Genomic DNA, 22418 nt, shown 5'->3' with positions numbered 1-22418 from the left:
ATAAGCTGACGTAACAAAGAACGTCAATGACGTTACGTGATGGAACAACTGCGTAACCGATTTTTTACGTTCCTTTGCTCACCAAAAAGAAATATTGGAATGGCAAATCAAGAGTAGGTGCTAATTTTACGACTTTAATATATTATAAAAGAAAAACTTTTCTCAAATAAAAAGAAAGAAAACCGGTCTTTAAAGAGAAAACTTTATTAGAGCACAATATACACCCATAAGAGGGCCAAAGGCATGACAATTACATAGTAGATGCCCATTTTACCAGGTGCCGATTTGACTTTTTCTATGTTCCAGATCAATTGACCAGGTGTCGATTTGACTTGTACCTACTATGTAGTAGTATTGCAAAATTTATTGAAACCCACAGCATCCTAAAAGAAGCTTAACGGATTTAGAAACCCGAAACCGGTCATGCTAGTCACAAGTTAACTGATCCTTACAAAACAGGACATGGCTATAAAGAACAAATTTATCGATGAACCCATCGATATTATCTTGCTTGAAATTTGTCAATGGAATCTGATTGGCAAATGGAATTTTATTCCAGGAAATACCAACCAAAGTTGTACGAGTGACCAACAAGCGCAACCTACATCCCACAAGTGTTAACAACCTTCGGCATAATTTCGAAATGTTTGAATCAGCAAAATATCTAGGTGTAACAATAAATGTAACCATTAATTGTATCACACACATAGAAAGCATAGTTAAACATGTTAAAAGGCAACTAAAGCCTTCATCCAAAGGAACAAACGTGTTGTATGCTACTCAACGCTGTGAGACCATTTTTTTAGTACTGCATGCCCAGTTTGGGACTCGTTTGTCAACCTCAACAAACAGAAACTAAAAAGTGTGCAATGAAGAGTCAACAGGGTTTGTAATTAATCTTCTGTTAACATCGGACTTGGAATTCTTTAAACTGAGTTTTTCTGTGCGTTTTGCTGTTTGATTGTTTATTCTACATTGGCTAGAGTATGGATGTACAACTAATATACGTTCTTGGCTAGAGTTGAAATATCTTTAAAAAAATGTTTAACCCCTCTGCAATTTTTCCGTCTGCCGGTCTAAAGTTAGAAAACTCTGGTCTTTGTTAGTCTTGTGTATATTTTTTAAAAATTTTGGATAATTAACTTGTTCCGGACATTTTCGCTGAACTAGGGTACAGCTGAAACCCCTTCCGGATCAGGGATTCTTCGCTGTGTTAAAGACCCATTGGTGGCATTGGGATGATTTCTCATTTTCATTCCTTTTGTACAGACATTATACAGATATGAAACAGCATTCCACAATCTTATGGATCGTACGTACCTCACTCGATGCTTTCAAGCAGGGGCAATGAGCTGCAGCATCCTTAAATGGCACCATAGGAGGAAGTCACCTATTGCACATTTAAAACTCTATTCAAATTTTGTAAAAGAAACAGCTCACATTATTCCTCCTCATTTAGCAGCTTCAATAAAGAACAAGAAACTATACAATTTTTTTCATTTTTTTGCGTAGAATAATACATAGAAAGGAATATAAAAAATATCAAACAGCACAAAATACCAAAAAGCCCAAAATTCAAACTGCACAAAAGACCAAACAGCACATAATACCAAATAGCACTAAAGACAAAACAGCAAAAAATACCAAACAGCTAAAAAAACAAAACATCACAAAATACCAAATAGCTAAAAATACCAAACAGCACAAAATACCGAACAGCACTTAAGACCAAACAGCACAAAATACCAAACAGCACTAAAGACCAAACAGCACAAAATACCAGACAGCACTAAAGACCGAACAGCACAAAACACCAGACAGCGCAAAAGACAAAACAGCACAAATTACTAAACAGCACTAAATACCAAACAACATAAAATACTAAACAGCTCAAAAGACCAAACAGCACCAAATACCAAACAGCACAAAATATCAAACAGCACTAAATACCAAAAAAAGCACAAAGACCAAACAGCACAAAATACCAAACAGCTCAAAAGACCAAACAGAACTAAAGAAAAAACAGCACAAAATATCAAACAGCACAAAATACAAAAAAAAGTAAAATATCAAACAGTACTAAATACAAAACAGCTCAAAATACCAAACAGAACAAAATATCATACAGCACTAAAGACTTAACAGCACAAAATACCAAACAGTTAAAGAGATCAAACAGCACCCTATACCAAACAGAACAAAATACCAAACTGCACTAAAGACCGCCTAACATCACAAAATATCAAACATCACTAAATACTAAACATTATTTAAGACCAAACAGCAAAAAATACCAAACCGCTCAAAAGACCACACAACTCAATAGACCAAACAGTACAAAAGACCAAACAGCTCAAAATACCAAACAGCTCAAAAGACCAAACAGCACAAAAACCAAGCAGCTCAAAAGACTAAACATCACAAAAGACCAAATAGCATAAAAAACAAACAGCACAAACTACCAAACATCACAAAAGACCAAACGGCACTAAAGATCAAACAGCTCAAAAGACCAATCAGCACATAAGACCCAACAGCTCAAAAGACCAAACAGTTCAAAAGACCAAACGGCACAAACTTCCAATCAGCACAAATTACCAAATACAACAAAAGACCAAACAGCTCAAAAGACCAAACCGCACTTAAGAACAAACAGCACAAACTACCAAACAGCACAAAAGACCAAACAGCAAATAAGACCAAACAGCACAAAAGAGCAAATAAACAACCAACTCCTATAAGAAAATAAATAGACATAGAGACAATTGCAAACAACAACCAACAACACATGATCAAAATAGCAACGTTTGGAACATATACATAAGTCTAGTGGATGCATTTTGAACATTAAAATAGGCAGATATAACTAACTTAGTTGTATGCAATCTGTAGATCTTGCAGATTTAAAAGACAAAACTATTTATCTTGTATTTAGGTAATAAGAATCAACCAAATTACAAGCATGGGTCATGAACAAGCATGAAATATTTGCCACTGGACATAAAACAATCAATCAACAATCAATCATTAGATTTAGTATGTGATGCTGTGATGACATTTCATTTTCTGACATAACTTTTTATTCATATCAACACTTGTTGGTGGTTCTCTCCCAGTGATATGGCTTCCTAACCAATAATTCTGGCCACATGATACAAAGATTTGAAGAGTGGTTTAAAACAACAACAAATATAATCTTGTACTTTTGAAATCCACAGGAACAAGCCACAAGGTGTTATAATAATTGTTTTTAAAGAAGGCTTTACATTTCTAATCAAGTGTCAATAGCAAATTAACATATTTCATTCATTCTGGGGTAAAACAAGACATTGCTTAGTATGTTCCAAATATATATATATCTGGGGTGGATACAGCTATTTATAAAAGGGGATCCTAACCCAAGATAAGGGGGAGGGGGGGGGTGGGGGTGACTATATGTCACCATTGCCAAAAAAAGGGGTGTCCAACCCCTGGAACCCAACACTGTATATATATATAAAAAAATAACACCCAAGATTTCTATCACAGATTTATTATGGTATAAAACGGTACAAAAATAATTCTGTTGGTTTGCTTACTTCAACACTACAAAAAAAACGTAAATCAACAACTTAACAAATTCAAATAAACTAAAAATGTCAATCAAAAGTAACAAGCATGTTTTTACAAAAAAAATAATATCATATCAATATTTAACAAAAAAGTTAGATTTAACAATATCACAAAATGCATAACACAAAACATTTCTGCTATTTTTTACATAAAATTGTACATTGATGCAGTGAGCAAAGTCTTCCTAATTGCAAATTCATGTACATGTATAGAGAAAAAGATGATAAAACTTTGGGCCACAGTGTACAAAAAAGGAAAAAGAAACTGAAAAAAATCTGCTGGATATAATTAGTAATAACAAAAGTAAATTCATCTTGTTTTAATTCCACATGAGTATTTCAAAATTTTTTTGTTTTTTTATGTTTCATGTACTAATAATAAATGACATGTTATTTATTTTGCAGTCAACCTGTTTCAAAATAACAGTTTTGTAATATTTGCAATGCCATATCAGAAATTACAAAAAACTAATGGAAAGTTACTTTGATAAATTAAAGCACTTTTTAGTAATGACTGAAAATCACCCCTTTTTTATGAAGAAAATCCCATAACTTGGAAAAGTAAAATATAAAATTTATAAAAATAGAAAGGGTGCTTATGTCAATAGATATAAACAATTCACCAAAGTTACATGACAACTGCTCAGAGTATTTTTGATCTATTGTCTGAAAACTGGTAAATCAACCTTTTTTAATGAATAAAACCTCATACTCGAAAACATAAATTTGAAATTCATTTAAATTGAAAAAAAGGAGTTCACATCAATAGATATGAAAAAATCCATCAAAGTTTCATGCAAAATGGTTAGAGCATTTTGATTTATTGTCCGACATGATGATGATAGACAGACAATGGTGTACAGGTACCATAATACATCCCGTAAATGGGGATATAAACCTCTTGTCATAAAATCAAAACTGTTTTAACAAAACTATCACAGATCTGTAGCATACTAATTTATACATAAGATATGTTTGTAAAATTGAGCATTGAACAATTTACAAAAGAACTAAAACTGACTAAAGTGTTATTGGCTTGCTGCCTTAATGGAGAATAAACTCCACATTTCATTTTATTCATACTCAAACCACTTAAAGCTGTGGTACCTAGAGTAAGCAAAAATACTTAACTATATTCCGTATCATTTTAACACTACCAAGGTCTCACTCTAATTGTAACTAGTAATTAATGCTATATAGTTTGGATTTATTTATTTTTATGGATACCACTATTTGTGGATTGGGTAAAAATTGCTTTTTCGAGGAAGTTGTTTTTCATGGTTTGGTCAAAGTCTGCATAAAAGCTAACAGAAAATGTACACTTTGTTGAACATTTAAAAATGAGGTTCATTTTACCCACAGACAAAATTCACAAAAGTTGGTAACCCACAAAAAATAATGAAACCACAGTTATTTTATCACAGTTTTTTGTTTACTCATCACATGTATATGGTCCATAAGACCTCTATTTAGTGCTATTTGAGCAGTCTATAAAAAAAACTATCATGCATGTGTTGTTTTTCACAAGCAATCAATTAGTTATCTGAAAGTAAATAATTTTTGCTAAATGATCTGAATTCAACTTTACTCATTGATATTAGTCTCACATCACAAAATGTACAAAAGATAACTTAAAATATAAAGATTGGTCCATAATCAATGACCAGTTCGTTAGAATATTTTATATAATTGCCCAAACACATGAATCACCTCAAATGACATAATGGTTATATGTCATTTGAGGTGAAAAAAATTATAGCTGTAAAAAAACCGCCTGAATAGACAGATAAAATCTGGATATGCCACCACCTGTGGAATGACCAAAATAAAAGCAGACAATTACATTTTCAATTTAATTCTCTTTGTTCATGTGCTGTTATTCCATTCAAATTTTTTATAAAAAAAAATGGACACTGTTCATTCATAAAACCAAAATCCTCTAAATACATATAGGCTTTCCAAATATGTCTGGACTACTGTTGGATTTCAGAATGACAGATAATAGTACCAAGACATCCTTATACCAATGAGCTGAAAGTCAAAAAGGAAAAGAGAAATCTTTCTGTGTGTTTTATTTTAAATAACTAAGAAATACTCAGTAAACTCTACTTTAGATGTATTCCTATGTTTCTATTTGTTTTAATTTTATTCAATTGTAATGCCCCTCCTACATTTAACAAGGCAAAAAAAATTGGAAACACTATTCATTCCCTTGGTGCATTTACAATATATTTTATAACATTTCCTACTCAGGTACAGTGCATATAATCCAAAAAACTTTATCACTTCTGGTTTGATTTATTTTTCCAAAACTAAAAAAAAATATCAAACTGCCATTTTGATTATAATTTGCATAACTTTATAATTTGCATAACTATGTGCATATGTAATTAGTAAACCAATATAATAAAAAATAAATATGGATTATTTTCTGCTCTTATACAGAACCCATAGTTTTCTCCGTAATAAATTTCACAAAACGTTCTGAGTATACATCAGGTGGAACAGTAGAATGATCAGTTGAACGATATTTCAAAGTTTTAAGAACTCGTCCTAATTGCTGTCTACATTCATATTGCGTAAAGAAGTCAACTATACCTAAATAATACCTATATTCTGATCCATTTATCACATGCAATGGATTTTTACAGTTCAACAACAACCTACGGTTAGATGTTTGTTGAAAACTACCATTTCCAGGGTCCTTTAAAAAGTCAGGCACTGTATAAATACTTTTGTGTCCTTGATAACTAGTTTTTCTTTGAGCCATTTCTATTTGCATGCTAGAACTATTTTGAAGATTATCTCTGTCACTTTCTTCTGGTAAGTCAGCACTTAAATTTTCCAAAGTATGTTTTGGTAGGCCACCTGTTATGGCGTAAGACCTTAAAAAAAATAATAGTATGATAATTAACAAGTTAGTTTTATTTTTATTCAAAATTATCTCATCTTCAACAGATAATATCAGCTGGATGTATATGTGTATTTTACACCTATCAAATAAATTATGACAGTACTTGTTAGATTTCATTAGGGTAGAACCTTAGAATATTTAAAATCTTTAAGTACAGGCACTTCAATTTTTTATGATAATGACAATTCTGTTTTGCAAGACTCTTATTAGGGAATGCACTCCCGAAGGCATGAAATTGAATTCTTAATACGATGAATATTTTTAAACTAACTTTACAAATTTGAAGGTCAAATAAAATTGTAAACCCATGGGTTTATAGCTTGCATAAAAGTTGAAAACAAGAATGTGTCCAAAGTACATGGATGTCCCACTGGCACTATAATTTTCCATGGTCAGTAGACCGTGAAATTAGGGGTCAAAATTTAAACTTGGCATTAAAATTAGAAAGATGATATCATGGGTAAGGCCTAAAATAAAATTTCATTTGTTTGGCATTGCCGCCCGACCCACTGAAAAACTTGCCGCCCAAATAATTTTATTTGCGTTTCAGAAATTTATTTTTTTTTATTCAAAAAAATCGAAATTGTGCCGGAAATTGATCGTATCCGCCGAGTTTGTTCCTGGCTTTACTTATTTCAAATCATGATCTTAAAAGTGCTTGCCTTACACTGTATTGGGAGCAAACATTTAAATGACATGGAATAGAAAAAGTCTGCCAAAAGTAATGTCAAAGAGGCTGGCAGGGGAAAGCATCTCCCTATGCTGCAATGCATTGGTTAAGGGAGATGGATTTTATCAAAAATCAAATTTCAGCTATTCTTTGAAAGAAACGTTCTGAGAGAACTTGTAGAGGACTCAATTTTATCTTTTGTAAAGCAGAAACAGATGATTTCTGCTTGACTTTGTCGCTTTATGAGATAGAAGTTTTTCACCGGGACATCACAGAACAAATATGCGTGGCTCTTACATTTGTTGAACTTATTAAATATTTAAAATTTATCATTGACAAATTTTCCCTTGAACCAGAGAACAAAGTATCTACTATAGTCAGAACCACAATGATGCACCAAAGCTAAAACTGTTAAAGACCATAATGATTTACAGGTTTATAGTAGTTTTGTACCAGTAGATGCTAGCCTGGAACAAAACATACATATTTTAAAGACTAGCATCTTGTGTCAATTGAAGTACTTCCCTCTTTTCTTGCCTTTCTTCTTAACATGAATAAGATAATTCTTAAAACATAAAAGATACTGACAGAAACATATTTATAAATGTATCCAGTGTACTAGTGATGAATAAAATCCCCTCCTTTTCCACAATTCTAAGGGCTCATTAATTTATCTGTATTCATGTAATGCATGTCCAGATTTCTGTTAGGGAGCTACCATTTGATTTTTATGTGGGGGCTAGGATGAAATTTGAAAAAAATAGGCAGGACAGGAGTTTTGAGTAAAAAAAAAGGCAGGATGACAATTTAGGTAAAAAAAGTCAGGATAAACTAATAAAAAAAAAGGCAGGACCGAATAGAGTGAAAAATAAAAAGGCAGGACAGAGATTACAACTAAAAAAAATGCAGGACAAAATCTTTCATCCTAGCCCCCCCCCCCCCCCCCCCCCCCCCTCCCATAAAAATCAAATGGTAGCTCCCTTAATCAAACAAGCATTACAACCCATAATTTATTTATCTGCAAAAATTGTCTGTCCTGCTGCATATTTCCATTTTGAATTTATCATACGTTTTAAACCTATCCCTGAGAAACCTTGCACTTGGATAATATTAGTATAAACACCATGTCTATTTGTGACAACCTTCCAAATTTATAATATTTTGCTATCCTAATTTGGAACAGATCCTCAAAACTTATCAGGGGAAGTAGGCATGTTTGTATGGTAGTTCGTCACACCTTACATGTATGATTACTAGCCTCCAGGTATTGGTTTGAGCCCTAGTTGGGCAGTTGCAAAATTAAGGTTTGATTTTCATGTCAGATGTGATAAGGTTAGTCAGTTTCCTCCCACAGGTTGGCATTTTCCTTCAAGTACTACGGTTTAGTACGGCACTAAAACTGACTGCCATGAAATTACCCATATGGTGTAGAAAGTGATGTTTATAAAACCAAAGCAAAGTTTTAAATCTTTGTCCATTTGTACAAGGAGCCGTAGTGGTTGAGCCATTTAACTTATGGTAATTTTACCAAACTGTGACCACAACTTCAAGATGTGACATCAGGCCTCTGTTCAATGGGCAGTCCCACAATAAAAGTTCAATTTTCACGTCATACATTTTATATGGTTAATTTGTCAGTTTCCTGCCTCAGTTCTGTGTTTTTTCTGGGTACTTTGGTTAACTTTGACAATAAAACTGACTGTCTTACGTGAAATTATCCATATGATGTAGAATGTGACATTGATGGTTGACCCCTTTCAAAGAAACCACCAGCATGTACACACAACAATGCTGCAATGCTTTAGACAACATTGATCTGGAGACTTCATGATTTACATGTATAAGGCTTTTAAATGTAAAAAAAAAAAAAAAAAAAAAAAAAAAATCCCTACCTACCTACCCACCTGCTGATAGTGTGGGTCGGCAATGCCAAACAAACAATTTTTTAAGGGTGGCCTAACATGTGTTCTAATTTTCAAGTTGATTGGACTTCAAATTCATCATAAACTACCTTGACCAAAACCTTTAACCAAAAACTCAACCTGAACTTCTCAATATCATTTTCTATGTTCAGTGGACTGTGAAATTGGGGTCAAAACTTTAATTTGGCATTAACATTAGCAAGAACATATCATGGGGAATATGTGAACTAAGTTTCAAGTTGATTGGACTTCAACTTCATCAAAAACTAACTTGACCAAAAACTTTAACCTGAAGCGGGACAGACAAACGAACAAACGAATGAATGGACGCACAGACCAGAAAACATAATGCCCCTCTACTTTCCTAGGTGGGGCATAAAAAAACAATTGAAAAATCTTGTCACATTTAGCCCATGCTTCATATTTAAATCGCAGTACCTCTTAACTCTAATAAAGACATCACTGACTGAATCTTTAACTTCTGAACTTGAGATTTTATGTCGACCAATTAATAAACTGTAATCCTGAACACCAACTTGACGTAGAAAATCTGCATCTATCTGTAGTTGTCGTAGAAACCATCCTTTCTGAACACCTTCAAAGTAAATGTATTACATATGTAATTTTGTAGGTAATAAAATTTATAAAAAAAAAATGAACCAGTTGCTTTCATTACCTATAAACATGAGTACAGAAATATATAATACTTAACTGTTGGAAACATAAAAGCAAGTGTGCTTACACAGAAATGTCTAGCCTATTTTACTGATCATGATCGAAAATATGACAAAATCTTCATGTAAAAGATTTTACAAGTATCACATACACTTAAAATGATCAATTATCAATGTAAATGAGAAAGGTCAGCTGAACTGTGTCAGGCAGATGTACATTTTACAACAATTACTTACAAACTGCTCATAGTATCTGAGATCAAACTCACAAAGAAAACTTTACATTCCAAAGTTGAATTTCAAACCTTAAAATGTTTTTTTTATATTTAAAAAAAAATATTGTGAGAAAAGATTTTTTAAAGTATCTGTTTAATTTAATCAGAATTATTTTAGACTTGAGATTAGTCAGAGACTTACATAATGCATTGACACCAATCTGAAGATGTAGACTCAAGATTTCTTCTTCTTATTTGTGCCGTTAAGTTACCATTTCATTGACTTTTAACTTTATTTGTGTAATATCTCTTTTATCATATTAAGCAGCATTTAACATTTTTTTTTGTATCAATACTTACCAAGATCAACAGTTTCATCAAGAAAATTCACATCTTTTAATATTGTTAAAATATTCTTATCAGAGGAGTTGGGCTGAAATATAAGTTAAATCTTCAAAAGAACTTTATTTTAGTACATGTATATAATAATAAATCATTTTGTTCCACATAAAAAATAAAACATTATATTTTTCAATAGGTTCAGTGTACTGCAAAATTCTTTTTCAAATTCCTAATTTGGCATTTACTTTTTATAAGTTCACATCATAATGAACATGTACACTAAGTTTAAAGTTAAAGTTGCTGTGATCACAACTTGTAAACTACCTTATACCAAAACTATGTTTCAATATACTATACCTTTTGATATCTATTTTTTAGACAACCTTTAATATCAAATCTTGTTTCAATTCTTTGTGGAGGGTAAAATATATTCTGCATAGCTAAAAAATGTGTCTGAAATTTAGAAGGAAAATAAATTTAGGTAAAATGGATTTTAGTTTTTTATCAACTTGACACTTTTCATTTTAGTACATTTATCTTAAACTGTTTGCAATACTATACTATGAAAGAAACAAGATTACCCTTTTGGTTTAAAAATATCATATTTGCAGTAGTTATTAAAAGCTACAGTACTTGTAGGAATTAGATCTTTAACATTGTCAAGTTAAACTAATTTAACCAGTATGCCCACTTGATCCTAAAATTCAGCTAGGAAAGTCGAACTAGGGTTAATTTTGCTAAAAATCTTAAAATCTGACAATATTCAAATTTCTATGTAGTATGTACATTTTTTTTTTAAGTCTGTATACCTCAACTCTATTTTCATTGCTATATAAATTATCAACAAACCTTTGGAAAACCAGGGCCTTCTAATGAGTAAACTCCAAGAAATTTGACTATGAGTGAATGTGGATACAACTGAAAATGATCTAAATATTCTCTAAAATACAAGACATACTCTTTAAAATACTTCTTTATTAATGTAATAAGTCATATAAGTACCACAACTGTAAACCCAGAATTTACTGCGTGCATTTATTATTACAATTTGTCATTTTAGACTAAAATATGATTTTAAATTTTGTGATTTTGAGAAAAATTATGTTTAATTCATATAAAAAAATAAAAAATGCGTGTTTGAATTTGTGATTGTAACCTTGTCGCATTTTGTGCAATCATAAAAACATTGAAATAATTTCTGAATTTATAGTGCTGTTATAGTCTCTTACTGAAAATAACTATTATATAAAAGGTAATATGGTGGATTAACCTTTAATAGTATCATTTTCTTGATATGTTCATAAGATGAATTTTGCATTTACTTAACAAAAATTACATATGTGTTGTGTCATATCAGATTTTCAAAATATTAAATGCCAACACGGGCCATGAGATTCTAATTTTAACTGTAATTTAGTGGTTGTCATTTTTTCGTAAATTGTTTTGTAATATATTAGGCCATTAGTTTTCTTGTTCTTATTTATTCACATTTCATATGAAGACCTTTTGTAGCTGACTATATGAAATTGATTTTTTCACTCTGGTTGATAGTTGTCTATTTGTCATGAGTTTTTGTTAGATTAACTTTTTTTTAGATATCATAAAACAAAATATTTTGCAGTTAAAAGAACATGCTGTAAGTCTCTAGTAAATACTTACGACAAAAATGATTTAAAAATATCTATATTATGTGTCTTGTCTGTTTTCAGTATATATTCCTGGTCATTGCTGAAAAGATTGATTAAAAATGTAAACATATAAAAATATTTAATCATAATTTTGCTTTACCAAAATATTAAAAGTACAAATTAGAATGATTCACAGACCACCGGTTTTAATACATAAAAGTATTACAAACCCAGAAGCAATACCAGCTAGATAAAAGCTTTAAGTCAGATATTTAAGGAATGACTGTAATATTTTTTCTGTCTATGAAGTAATAACATAAAAAATTTGATGCACACTAAATAACGCGTGTAGCGGGTTATTTAACAGTGTGCACCACATTTTTTATGTTATTTCGAATAGACAGAAAAAATATTACAGTCATTTCTTATAATTTAATTCTAAATTCCATTTTAAACCGTAGAAAACCATAAAAATAGTTGATGACGTCACGGTCACATGACTTAATTATGTCTATGGGCTCATAACAAAATAACGTCAGCCAATCAGAAGATGCGTTACATCCAAAATTAAATTATTGATGATTAAATGAAATATCTACATGTATTTAACATATATTTAACACAATATAGGAATGTATCTGTTCAAGTATGATCTAGAATCTAAAACTGGCTCCATTATACCCACCTGAGATAAAAGTCCTGTCCACTACGAGAATTACTCATAAATTCCATGTAAGGTAAATCATGTGGAGCTATTGCATTGAGATAATGATCTTCTGTTACACTGACTGCCTGACGTAGAGAGGCAAATACAGCACTGGAATGACTTGTAAATGTGAATTTCTGAAAAAAATAATTTAAAAAATGCAAAAATAATTATTGTGATAAAACATAATAAGCTATTGCTTCAAAATATCTATAAACCTAACTGTCCCTGTTACCATATTCTAATACAAACATTTATAACTTGGAATTATTGAATCTTGACTTTTGAATTCTGGAAAATTGAAGAGGGTTAGCCAGGAATGCATGGCTAAGGGGGTTAGTAAGTTTATAATGAAATATCTGTGAAAGAAACTTGAATATTAGCCATGTTTGCATGGCTAACCCTCTAAAGTAGGGTTATTTTTTCACATAAATTTCTTATAAATTTTCCAAAATTAATAATTATTTCAGATTCAAATAATTCCTTGCTTTAATTTGAATACACCAAAAAGACTACACATGTATGTCGAAAAATTGAGATGACATATTCTTAAATTGGAAATTAAAATTTTAAAATTTTTCGACAAATCATCATTTTCTTAAGGTGGCTCGTGCCTATTCTAAGTTTCTGTCAGAAGTGTTGTATTTTTTGTTATTTCTATCTTTATAGAGAGTGAATCAAGTTGGTTGAAAAAAAAAATAGAGGGTCCAGGACCATTTAAGGTCAGAATACTACTTTTAAAGAGGTATGTAAAAGGGACCGTTTTTCAATGAAATGATAGGGAAAATAGAGGTGATGACATATCTTTATTGGAATATAAAATAAACGTTCTATGACAATTGGTCCAAAACTGTAATATAAAAAGCTGAAATATAGCTTCAAAGAATGAGCAAATAAAAAACATAGGTCGATGATAAGGGAAAAAAATTATTTTGCCGTAAACCCAAAATTTTGGCATGAAAATGATGAAATTGGGTGAAATGTCATTTTGAGTCTTTCACAGATAATAACAATAATAATTCTTTATTTATAGAGGGTTACACAGTTAGCTATAAATCTAATCTTCCCTGAGGCCCTCATGAAATACAATGAAATATAACAAACAATTACAAAATATCAAACAAACACACATACACAAATAATGAAATTAAAAATTGTTATGAAATATACAATTTTCAAAACAGGTAAAAGTTACAAATTCATATATGACATATATAGTATTGGCATCAACAATATCATAAGTTTGAGTAAGTGTGTGAAAATTAGTATGCATATAAAAACGCACAGCTTCTTAATGTTCCATCAAGTAATTTTTTAAATCTTTTTTGAATGAGCTTGTACTTGAGGTTGATTTTTTCAGGGATAGTGGTAAGTTATTTCATAAGATAGACATAATAACGATAATTATTTGTTAGTGACATAAGTACAATAATTTAACATTTTAATCAATCAAAATATTTTAAAAAATAATAGTGAATTTACGACACAAACTTTTCGTGTGCATGGTAATTCATGCGTGAAACTATGCGCAATCAAATAGTCCCGATCCACCTTAAGTTATTTCCCTGTTTTTTTTTGTGTATAAAACCTGATCTCACAAGTTCAAAAACTGATAAAGATCTTAGCAGCAGAACCAAATATAAATAAAGTATAACGTCTTCATACTGAGAAATATCACTGTGGTTTCTATTACTGTTTATTTGTAAAAGTTTGATAAGAAATATTAAACTGTCATTAAACAAGGATTTTGTACACTGCCAGTGTGCTCCCCTGGACCTTTTAGCATCATGTTAATGTGATGATATATTTTTGAATGTGATGCTATCTGAATTGATTTTCTTGTAGATTGTGCTATTGATGTGATGCTATAACTTTTAGGAACATGATGGTATTTTAAATTTCCTTTTATACCAGGATGCTATATGAAATATCTTGGGAGAACACTGCACTGACATTGTTTATTTATTTATTATATGGTTGTAATCTTCTTGTCAAATGACAAAGCTATATTATTCTTTTTATTTTAACATACAAACCCTTCCACTTTTAGTTTCCAATTCTTTAATGAATAAATGGTTGTAATCTTCTTGTGCAAGTTCTTTCTACAAAACATTTTTTTTTTTATTCATTAATAGTTTTGACACATACAAACATACACTAAATAGAATTTATGTGATTAATCTAAACCCTTGAAATCCTCAAAATCATTATACAATGTAGTTTAATCTGAATTTCATGCCATGATATTTATTTCAACAGATTTAGTTAAATTTACGAAGCCATTTTGACCTAAATTTTCACCCTCCTGTTTGTTGATTCCAACTTAGCCCAACTTTCTTATATAGTAATTTTATGTGACTAGTGTGTGAGCAAAATGAAATCAAATCCAGATAAACAGACAAATTTGAAGTAGGATATGTTATAAAGTTATTTTCCACACCAATCACTTTCACGATAAAATATATTCCAACTAACTTATACTTCTAAAAATGTTTACCTTAGGTCCAAGTTCTTTATGGTTTAACATAAGATCTTGTATGCCTTTCCTCAGCATGTTGAGCATTTTGTATCTATGATGGTCCATATCAACCTCAACCACTCCTTTTCTGTTAAGATGTTTACGTAGTCTAACCCAGGCATTGCTACGTCTTGGTTTCCCGTCTGATGAACCAACTTTTTTCCCTCCGGATGGACCAACTTTTGACATAACATTGGATAGCTTGTAATAAAACTGGATAACTTTGAAATAACTAATGCAATGTTATCTCATCTGAAAAAGTCAATATAATATAAGTATATATACCGGTACATACATATAATAAGTATAAAGTAAAAAAATTACTCATACAGTTAATAAACTGTAAACACAGAGATATGTCTCACCCATTTGTTATTTTGTTCGTAAAATGCAAATGTTGAAATTAAACATGTTAAAATAGTAACACTTTAACATGCAAGTTAAATGTATGCATTTAATATTAAAAGTCAATGAACCATAGCTGAAGGTAAAGGACCAAACAATCTCTATGGAAATGATATGTCCAAATGCTTATACATATACATGTTACAGTGAATTTGTATAATCAGTGATTATGTAGATTCCCTAAAATGTTCAGGGATTATGTAGAATCACTGGTCAGTTTAGGGATTATTTATACATGTAATCACTAAAATGTTCAGGGATTATGTATAATAACTAGACAAAATGTCAGGGATTATACATAATAACTGAAATGATGTTTTAGTTTTATTTAATATATAGAAATTGAATAAAAGTAAAATAATTCATTCTATAAAATCATATTAAAACATCACTTTAAACATAATTGTAAAATGTTAGGAACAATATACTTATTAGCACATTATATTAAAATTTTATAAACAATATTTCAAAAACAATCATCCACTTTTACAAACTAAATTTGGATAACATCGAGTATTGCACATTTGCCCTGCTATTCTACAGGCACATGTATTTGATTCACATCAGTTTTTACCACAACATCCACATTTAAAAAAAAACATATCCTTCACATATCGAATCAGATTTTACTCCACTTCTAAGAGAAATAAAGTTTTCAGTACAAACATCTGAGTTAATAAAACAAGAGGCTGTATCGCTCACCTAAATTACTTTGGTTTTGGAAATCATGTAAAAATAAATTAATATTATGGCATATACTGCCAATCATTAGTTCTGCATGTTTTTTTCTATACATTTTGTGGCGTCAGTTCTTCCAGTTTGAATTTATTGTTCATTTGGAAACAAAATACACAAAACAGAATCGATGGCCCATAACCTTCTTCGCCATTTATTTTCTAGATCCATGCCCACCAGCGCCCATCATCATGATCATATGTTGATGTATGATGATGTCATAATGTAATCTGTATGAAATATGAGAGGTGGTTGGAGCCTCTAAACAATTTAATATCATGACTTAATTTTCATTTAAACTTTCAAGGAATAAGAAAAAAAAACAAGTGATAATTTCTCTTTATTTAATTTTTATGAAACAAAGGCTCTTTGAATTACTGATAATCCCTAAAATAATTTCAGGGAATTTGTAGAATAATTATCACAATTATGTAAAATCACTGGTCATTTTTAGGGATTTTATATAATGACTAATGACTTTAGTGATTCTACATATTCCTGGGAAAATCAGGGATTCTACATAATCCCTGATTATACAAATTCACTGTAACATATATGCATACTAAACATCATTGACCTACCACTAGTGGTTTCCAAAGAACAAATACCTAATCACAATATAATACATTTATTGTACATGTACATGTATGTAAACTAAGTTTCAAAGTCAAAAGACCAGACTGAGGGGGCTGAGCCAAACAGTCTTCATGGAAATGAGATGTGCCAATGATAATCACCTGCAAACCAAATAATATAATTGATTTACCACTATGGTTCCTCATAAACTGACCTAGCTTATCACAAACTTAAACCTTGTTCCTCAGTAACAAAAAAAGTCCGGCCTAATCAGAACACATTTTGACATCTTTTTCAACTAAGTGCTTTGTCAGATAAAATTTGTACAATGTACTTAAGAATATAATTAAGGTAATATACATGCACTACACATTTCACAGTCATAGAAATAGTTGTGATGTATCTACATGTATTAATACAGAATAACTGTTTTTTGGTACATCACATTTTAGAATAAGATGAAATGACCCCTTAATTATACATTATTTCTGTTGAAATGTCAGTTTCAGGTAAAAAAAAAACACTTTTTTACATAATTAACTATTGTCACCACACCTGATATCATCATTGGCAATTTTGGGCTACTTGATATTTTAGATCCTAGGTTGAGGCCAAGGGGGTTTTCAAGCTTTAAGTGTAGAAAAATGCACAAATTCATCAAATATGGACAATATACAAAAGTGTATATCTAATATGTGTTAACACAGGGGACTAGAAAGCACTTGAATGAAGTGACTTGTTTAACCTAATAGTAAGCTTAAGGCTATTGAAAAAGATTCATTTAAGGAGGCTCGCGGGTACAAAAATTTCGGCCAAAAATTAAACATTTGTTTTTTTCATTACAAATTTTATTTATTACACTATTAGTTATTACTTAATGATATGATACAAAAATCAACCAAAAACATTGATTTGGTTTGGCCCCAGATGACTTTTTAAATGTTTTTATCATTGAAAAAGCTCCAAATTATCTCCCTTTGGTGCAAAAATGCCATTTTTTGGCATTAAAATTGAAATATCTTCTTTAACTCATCGGTAACCTATATTTTTTATTATTGTTTTCAAATAAGCTTTACATAACAAATAAAACTAAATAATTGTAAAATTTTAGCGATTTCTGTAATTTAGTTCTTTTTTTATTTCGATATTACCTTTATTTCTCCTATTAGTTCAACAGAAAAAAAGGACATTTACAAAAATGTATGATTCTTTTGGAGGCAGATTGTGAGCTTAAATGAACGGTGACCCCATTTTTTATTTCATTTTTCTATTAAGTATAATGATAAAGTTCATTTATGCAAAAATATAGAGAACTCCTATATTAGGAAAAAAAAATTGATTTAGACCCGCGAGCCCCCTTAAGAACTAAATATTCACTATTCCAAAACAAGAGTGCACACGCTGAAATGTCTCGCCTTTTTTACTGATCATTGTAATTATGTTGATAGTCCTAAACATAAAGCTTTATTACAACTGTCACATAAACTTAACATCAACCAAGAAAACTAAACATTCACCAATGAACCTATGAAAATGAGGTCAAGGTCAGATGGACAATGCCAGGCAGACATGAATAGCTAACAATTCTACCATGATACAACAATTATAATTGACCTATTGCTTAAAGATTAAAAAAAACAGACCAAACCAAAAAACTTAACACTCAGCAATGAACCGTGAAAAGGAGGTCAAGGTCAAATAAAACTTGTGCGACTGACATATATAGATCATAAAATATTTCCATACATCAAATATAGTAGACCTACTGCATATAGAATTAGAAAAAAAGACCCAAACTCAAAAACTTAACTTTGACCACTGAACCATGAAAATGAGGTCAAGGTCAGATGACATCTGCCCGCTAAACATGTACACCTAACAATCATTCCATACACCAAATATAGTAAACCTATTGCATACAGTATAAGAAAAACAGATCAAAACACAAAAACTTAACTATAACCATGGAACCATGAAAATGAGGTCGAGGTCAGATGACACCTGCCAGTTGGACATGTACCCCTTACAGTGCTTCCATACACCAAATATACAAGACCTATTGCTTATAGTATCTGAGTTATGGACTTGACCACCAAAACTTAACCTTGTTCGCTGATCCATGAAATGAGGTTGAGGTCAAGTGAAAACTGTCTAACAGGCATGAGGACCTTGCAAGGTACGCACATACCAAATATAGTTATCCTATTACTTATAATAAGAGAGAATTTATCATTACAAAAAATCTTAATTTTTTTTTAAGTAGTCACTGAACCATGAAAATGAGGTCAAGGACATTGGATATGTGACTGATGGAAACTTCGTAACATGAGGCATCTATAAACAAAGTATGAAGCATCCAGGTCTTCAACCTTCTAAAATATAAAGCTTTTAAGAAGTGAGGTAACGCCGCCGCCGCCGGATCACTATCCCTATGTCGAGCTTTCTGCAACTAAAGTCGCAGGCTTGACAAAAATTATGATATTAATCTTGAAATTCAAGGCCATTATATATTTGGCTTAAAGTGAACCTTGGCCTTTTTGAGACAGATTTGAAACTTATTTTGAATAAAGAAAAATAAGTGATTTGAATCATCATTTGATATATTATCACAACTTACTGGTTTTACAAATATATAAGTTTTCGTTCAATTCAATTTTTTCAACTTACTCCTTAAAGGGGGGATAACTCTTATTATAAAAAATCTAATATATGCATATAATTTAAAATGAACACAGTGAACCATACTTTTATTATATTTTGAAAAAAGCATGATTAAATCTACATTTTGACAATGTGTGAGAAAACTATCTAAGGAAATATATTGTAATGATGATCCACCTTAACCATGTTTACTGTAATAAGAAAAAAATAAGGAATATCAAAAGCAATTTAAATTTGAAATATAAATTAATTACATCTGTGTTCTAAACAAAATTAACTTCTAAAGGTAAATGTAATGGTAATTTACTGACAGAGGTTCATACTTGTATGATTATGCAATTGCAGGAGTATCAATCAAAAACTTAAAAAAAAATAATAATCTTACCAAAAAGTCAAACAATCAGAAAATTTATCAGGTAAATAAAGGGTCAAGTTTATATTTATCAATAATTTATCACAAATGATGGCAATGACCAGTTCATTTATCATTTAAATAAACATTGATAACCATTACATACATGTATTTATTAATCTATACCAGGTCAGATTAAGCCACATTTTTCTGCTGACCATACTGATAATAAATGTTTACAGTGTTGTATTTGTGTATATAAGGGGTTCTGGGTGTGGTTTACAGAATAAATAATAAATAGAATGTACATGTACATGTAAATTAGTTTTTAACGAAAATTTTACAGAAGCATTATTTTTGAAGCAAAAGAAAAATGCCCAGAAATTGAGGATATCCCTCTACCAAGACCTTGTGTAGAGTACATGTACTAGACAAGTTCAAATTGAAAAGATTCATTACATCAAATACATTTTTTTGTAAATGGAAAAAAAAACCACTTCCTTTAAACCAAAAAATCCACAAAAGAATTTACAATTGTGTTTATTTATATGACATGAGATAGAATGTAATATTATTAAGGAGGTTAGTTTAATTTTGCAAAGTTTGATCAATAGCTTTACATTTCTTATGAAAATAATCTCAGAGCTACCATTGTATATACATGTATTGCATCAATGCCAAAGAAGACTTTTAATATCAAAGTCAGTTACTGACCTCAAGAAACACCACAAAATTTACTCTGAGGGAAAAAAATGTGCACCTGGTAAAGGTAAACGTTCTGTCCATGTATGTATGCATGGACGTAGAAATATAAGAGATCTATGTATTGCGTATTGATTAACCTCCGTCTGTGTGCTGATATATCCCTTCATCCGTCAATCCATCCCGTCCAATGAATGTTTTTGTCGCATCTTTCTCCAGAACTTCATTACAAGGATTTCTGAAATTTGGTTTCAGGGTTTGTTAAACCCTTTCCTCCATAATGACGCCTTTTGACGCCTCCCCCTTTACTATATAATGACGCTTGTGTAGTACCTCAGTTGAAACGCTTTGACTACAAATTGTCTGCATCAGACTTAATAAAATTTGTGTCGAAAAATGAAAAGGATATTCATAAGAATATTCAACTAAAATTTATTTGATTGAATATTTGTTTTTCGCAATGCATTAATACTTCAAAGCATATTTTCAATATTTTGTTGAAAAATCTTATGCAAATCAAGTATGCAAAACAAAAATTTCAATGGAGGAAAGGGATATAGTGCAAGTCAGCTTTACAGTGTGATGTGTTATCAGAACTTCATTTTTACTGAACACTTGTATCATTTTACACAACATTGCACAAGATAGTCAAGATGAAAATTTTGTCACATTTTCTCACGAACTACAATACAAGGATTTCTTAAATTTGTTTCCAGGGTTTAAAAAAGCCAGCTTTACAGTGTGATGCATTTTCAGATTCATCACTCAACAACTCCCTGTTTGCCGAAATATTTGAGCAGGGTATCATCAATGAGCAGTAGCTCGCTATTTAACTTGTTTCAAAGACCAAAGATTTGTATAATATAATGAGTATGTATATCATGTAACAAGTTACAAATCCTTGTCCTGATGAACTATGTCAATAATAAAAATATACCTAAAAATTGTATTACTGTTGAAATTATCAATAAAACAAAAAACTTGATAAATTTTGTTTTGAGAATAAATATCTAATATACATCGTTGGCTATACCATGTCACATAATTACCAAGATATTCAACATGCTCAAGATATTGAGTTGAATGAAATACCTGCCGCTTGGAAACATGTAAACAGGAAGTTCTGTTCGAATTTTCAATCTCATCGAAAAAGTACAGTAAGTTCCGAGTTGCAAAATTAAAGTGAAAGTAGAAACAGAAATAGAAACACATGTGTGTAAAGCAACATCCCAATTCAAAGAGCCTTTAAACAAAGTTTAGGTTAAGAAGATTCCTTGACGTTAGAATTTTTTACAGGAATTTACATTTAGGCACTTTGAGTAGAGACGAAGGACAAGGTAATAATGTGAGCCAAAATTTGTTCCTGTGAAAAAAGTTCCAGTGGAACTAATTTCACAGGAAATATGTTCTGGGAGAACTTTTTTCACAGACAATTTCTATATAATTTGTTCCATCTCTATGAGATAAGTTCCACACTTTACTTGGTGAAATAAGTTCTGGGTTTGGTAAAATTTGTTCCTTACCTAGTGAAATAAGTTCCATGTTTGTGAGATTTGTTCCTTACCTGGTGAAATAAGTTCTGGATTTGTGAAATTTGTTCCTCACCTGGTGAAATAAGTTCCTTGTCTGTGAAATATGTTCCACTGGTTAAACAAGTTATCTTATATATATACTGAGCACTTGTCATCAGTGAGTTTAAAGTCATTATAAAAAACATGTATTATATTGATAATGTAATAAATAAAAAGTGTAAACATCCAATTGGATAATGTGGATTAAAGCAAAAT

The 22418-nt window shown here is 30.8% G+C and overlaps 1 protein-coding gene across 2 annotated transcripts; it reads right to left on the bottom strand.

Moving 5' to 3' along the window:
• Positions 1–4457: 4457 nt before the first annotated feature.
• Positions 4458–21756, bottom strand: LOC143062908 (phosphatidylinositol 4-phosphate 5-kinase-like protein 1). 2 transcript variants are annotated; one of them, XM_076234726.1, is made up of 10 exons: positions 21681–21756; positions 15180–15452; positions 14719–14784; positions 12662–12819; positions 12008–12076; positions 11198–11288; positions 10706–10801; positions 10367–10439; positions 9556–9712; positions 4458–6496 (listed from the first exon to the last, which is right to left on the bottom strand). In XM_076234726.1, exons 2-10 carry the CDS (start codon positions 15387–15389, stop codon positions 6049–6051), a joined length of 1368 nt encoding a protein of 455 aa, XP_076090841.1. In that variant the 5' UTR covers positions 15390–15452; positions 21681–21756; the 3' UTR covers positions 4458–6048. The 2 variants fall into 2 exon arrangements, with proteins under 2 accessions (XP_076090841.1, XP_076090842.1); XM_076234727.1 differs by lacking the exons at positions 15180–15452; positions 21681–21756 and having other exon boundaries at positions 14715–14774.
• Between the last annotated feature and the right edge of the window lie 662 nt (positions 21757–22418).

This window comes from Mytilus galloprovincialis, chromosome 2 (genome assembly GCF_965363235.1).
Source record: "Mytilus galloprovincialis chromosome 2, xbMytGall1.hap1.1, whole genome shotgun sequence".
NCBI classification, from domain to species: domain Eukaryota; kingdom Metazoa; phylum Mollusca; class Bivalvia; order Mytilida; family Mytilidae; genus Mytilus; species Mytilus galloprovincialis.
This window is presented reverse-complemented; position numbering and strand designations above follow the sequence as displayed.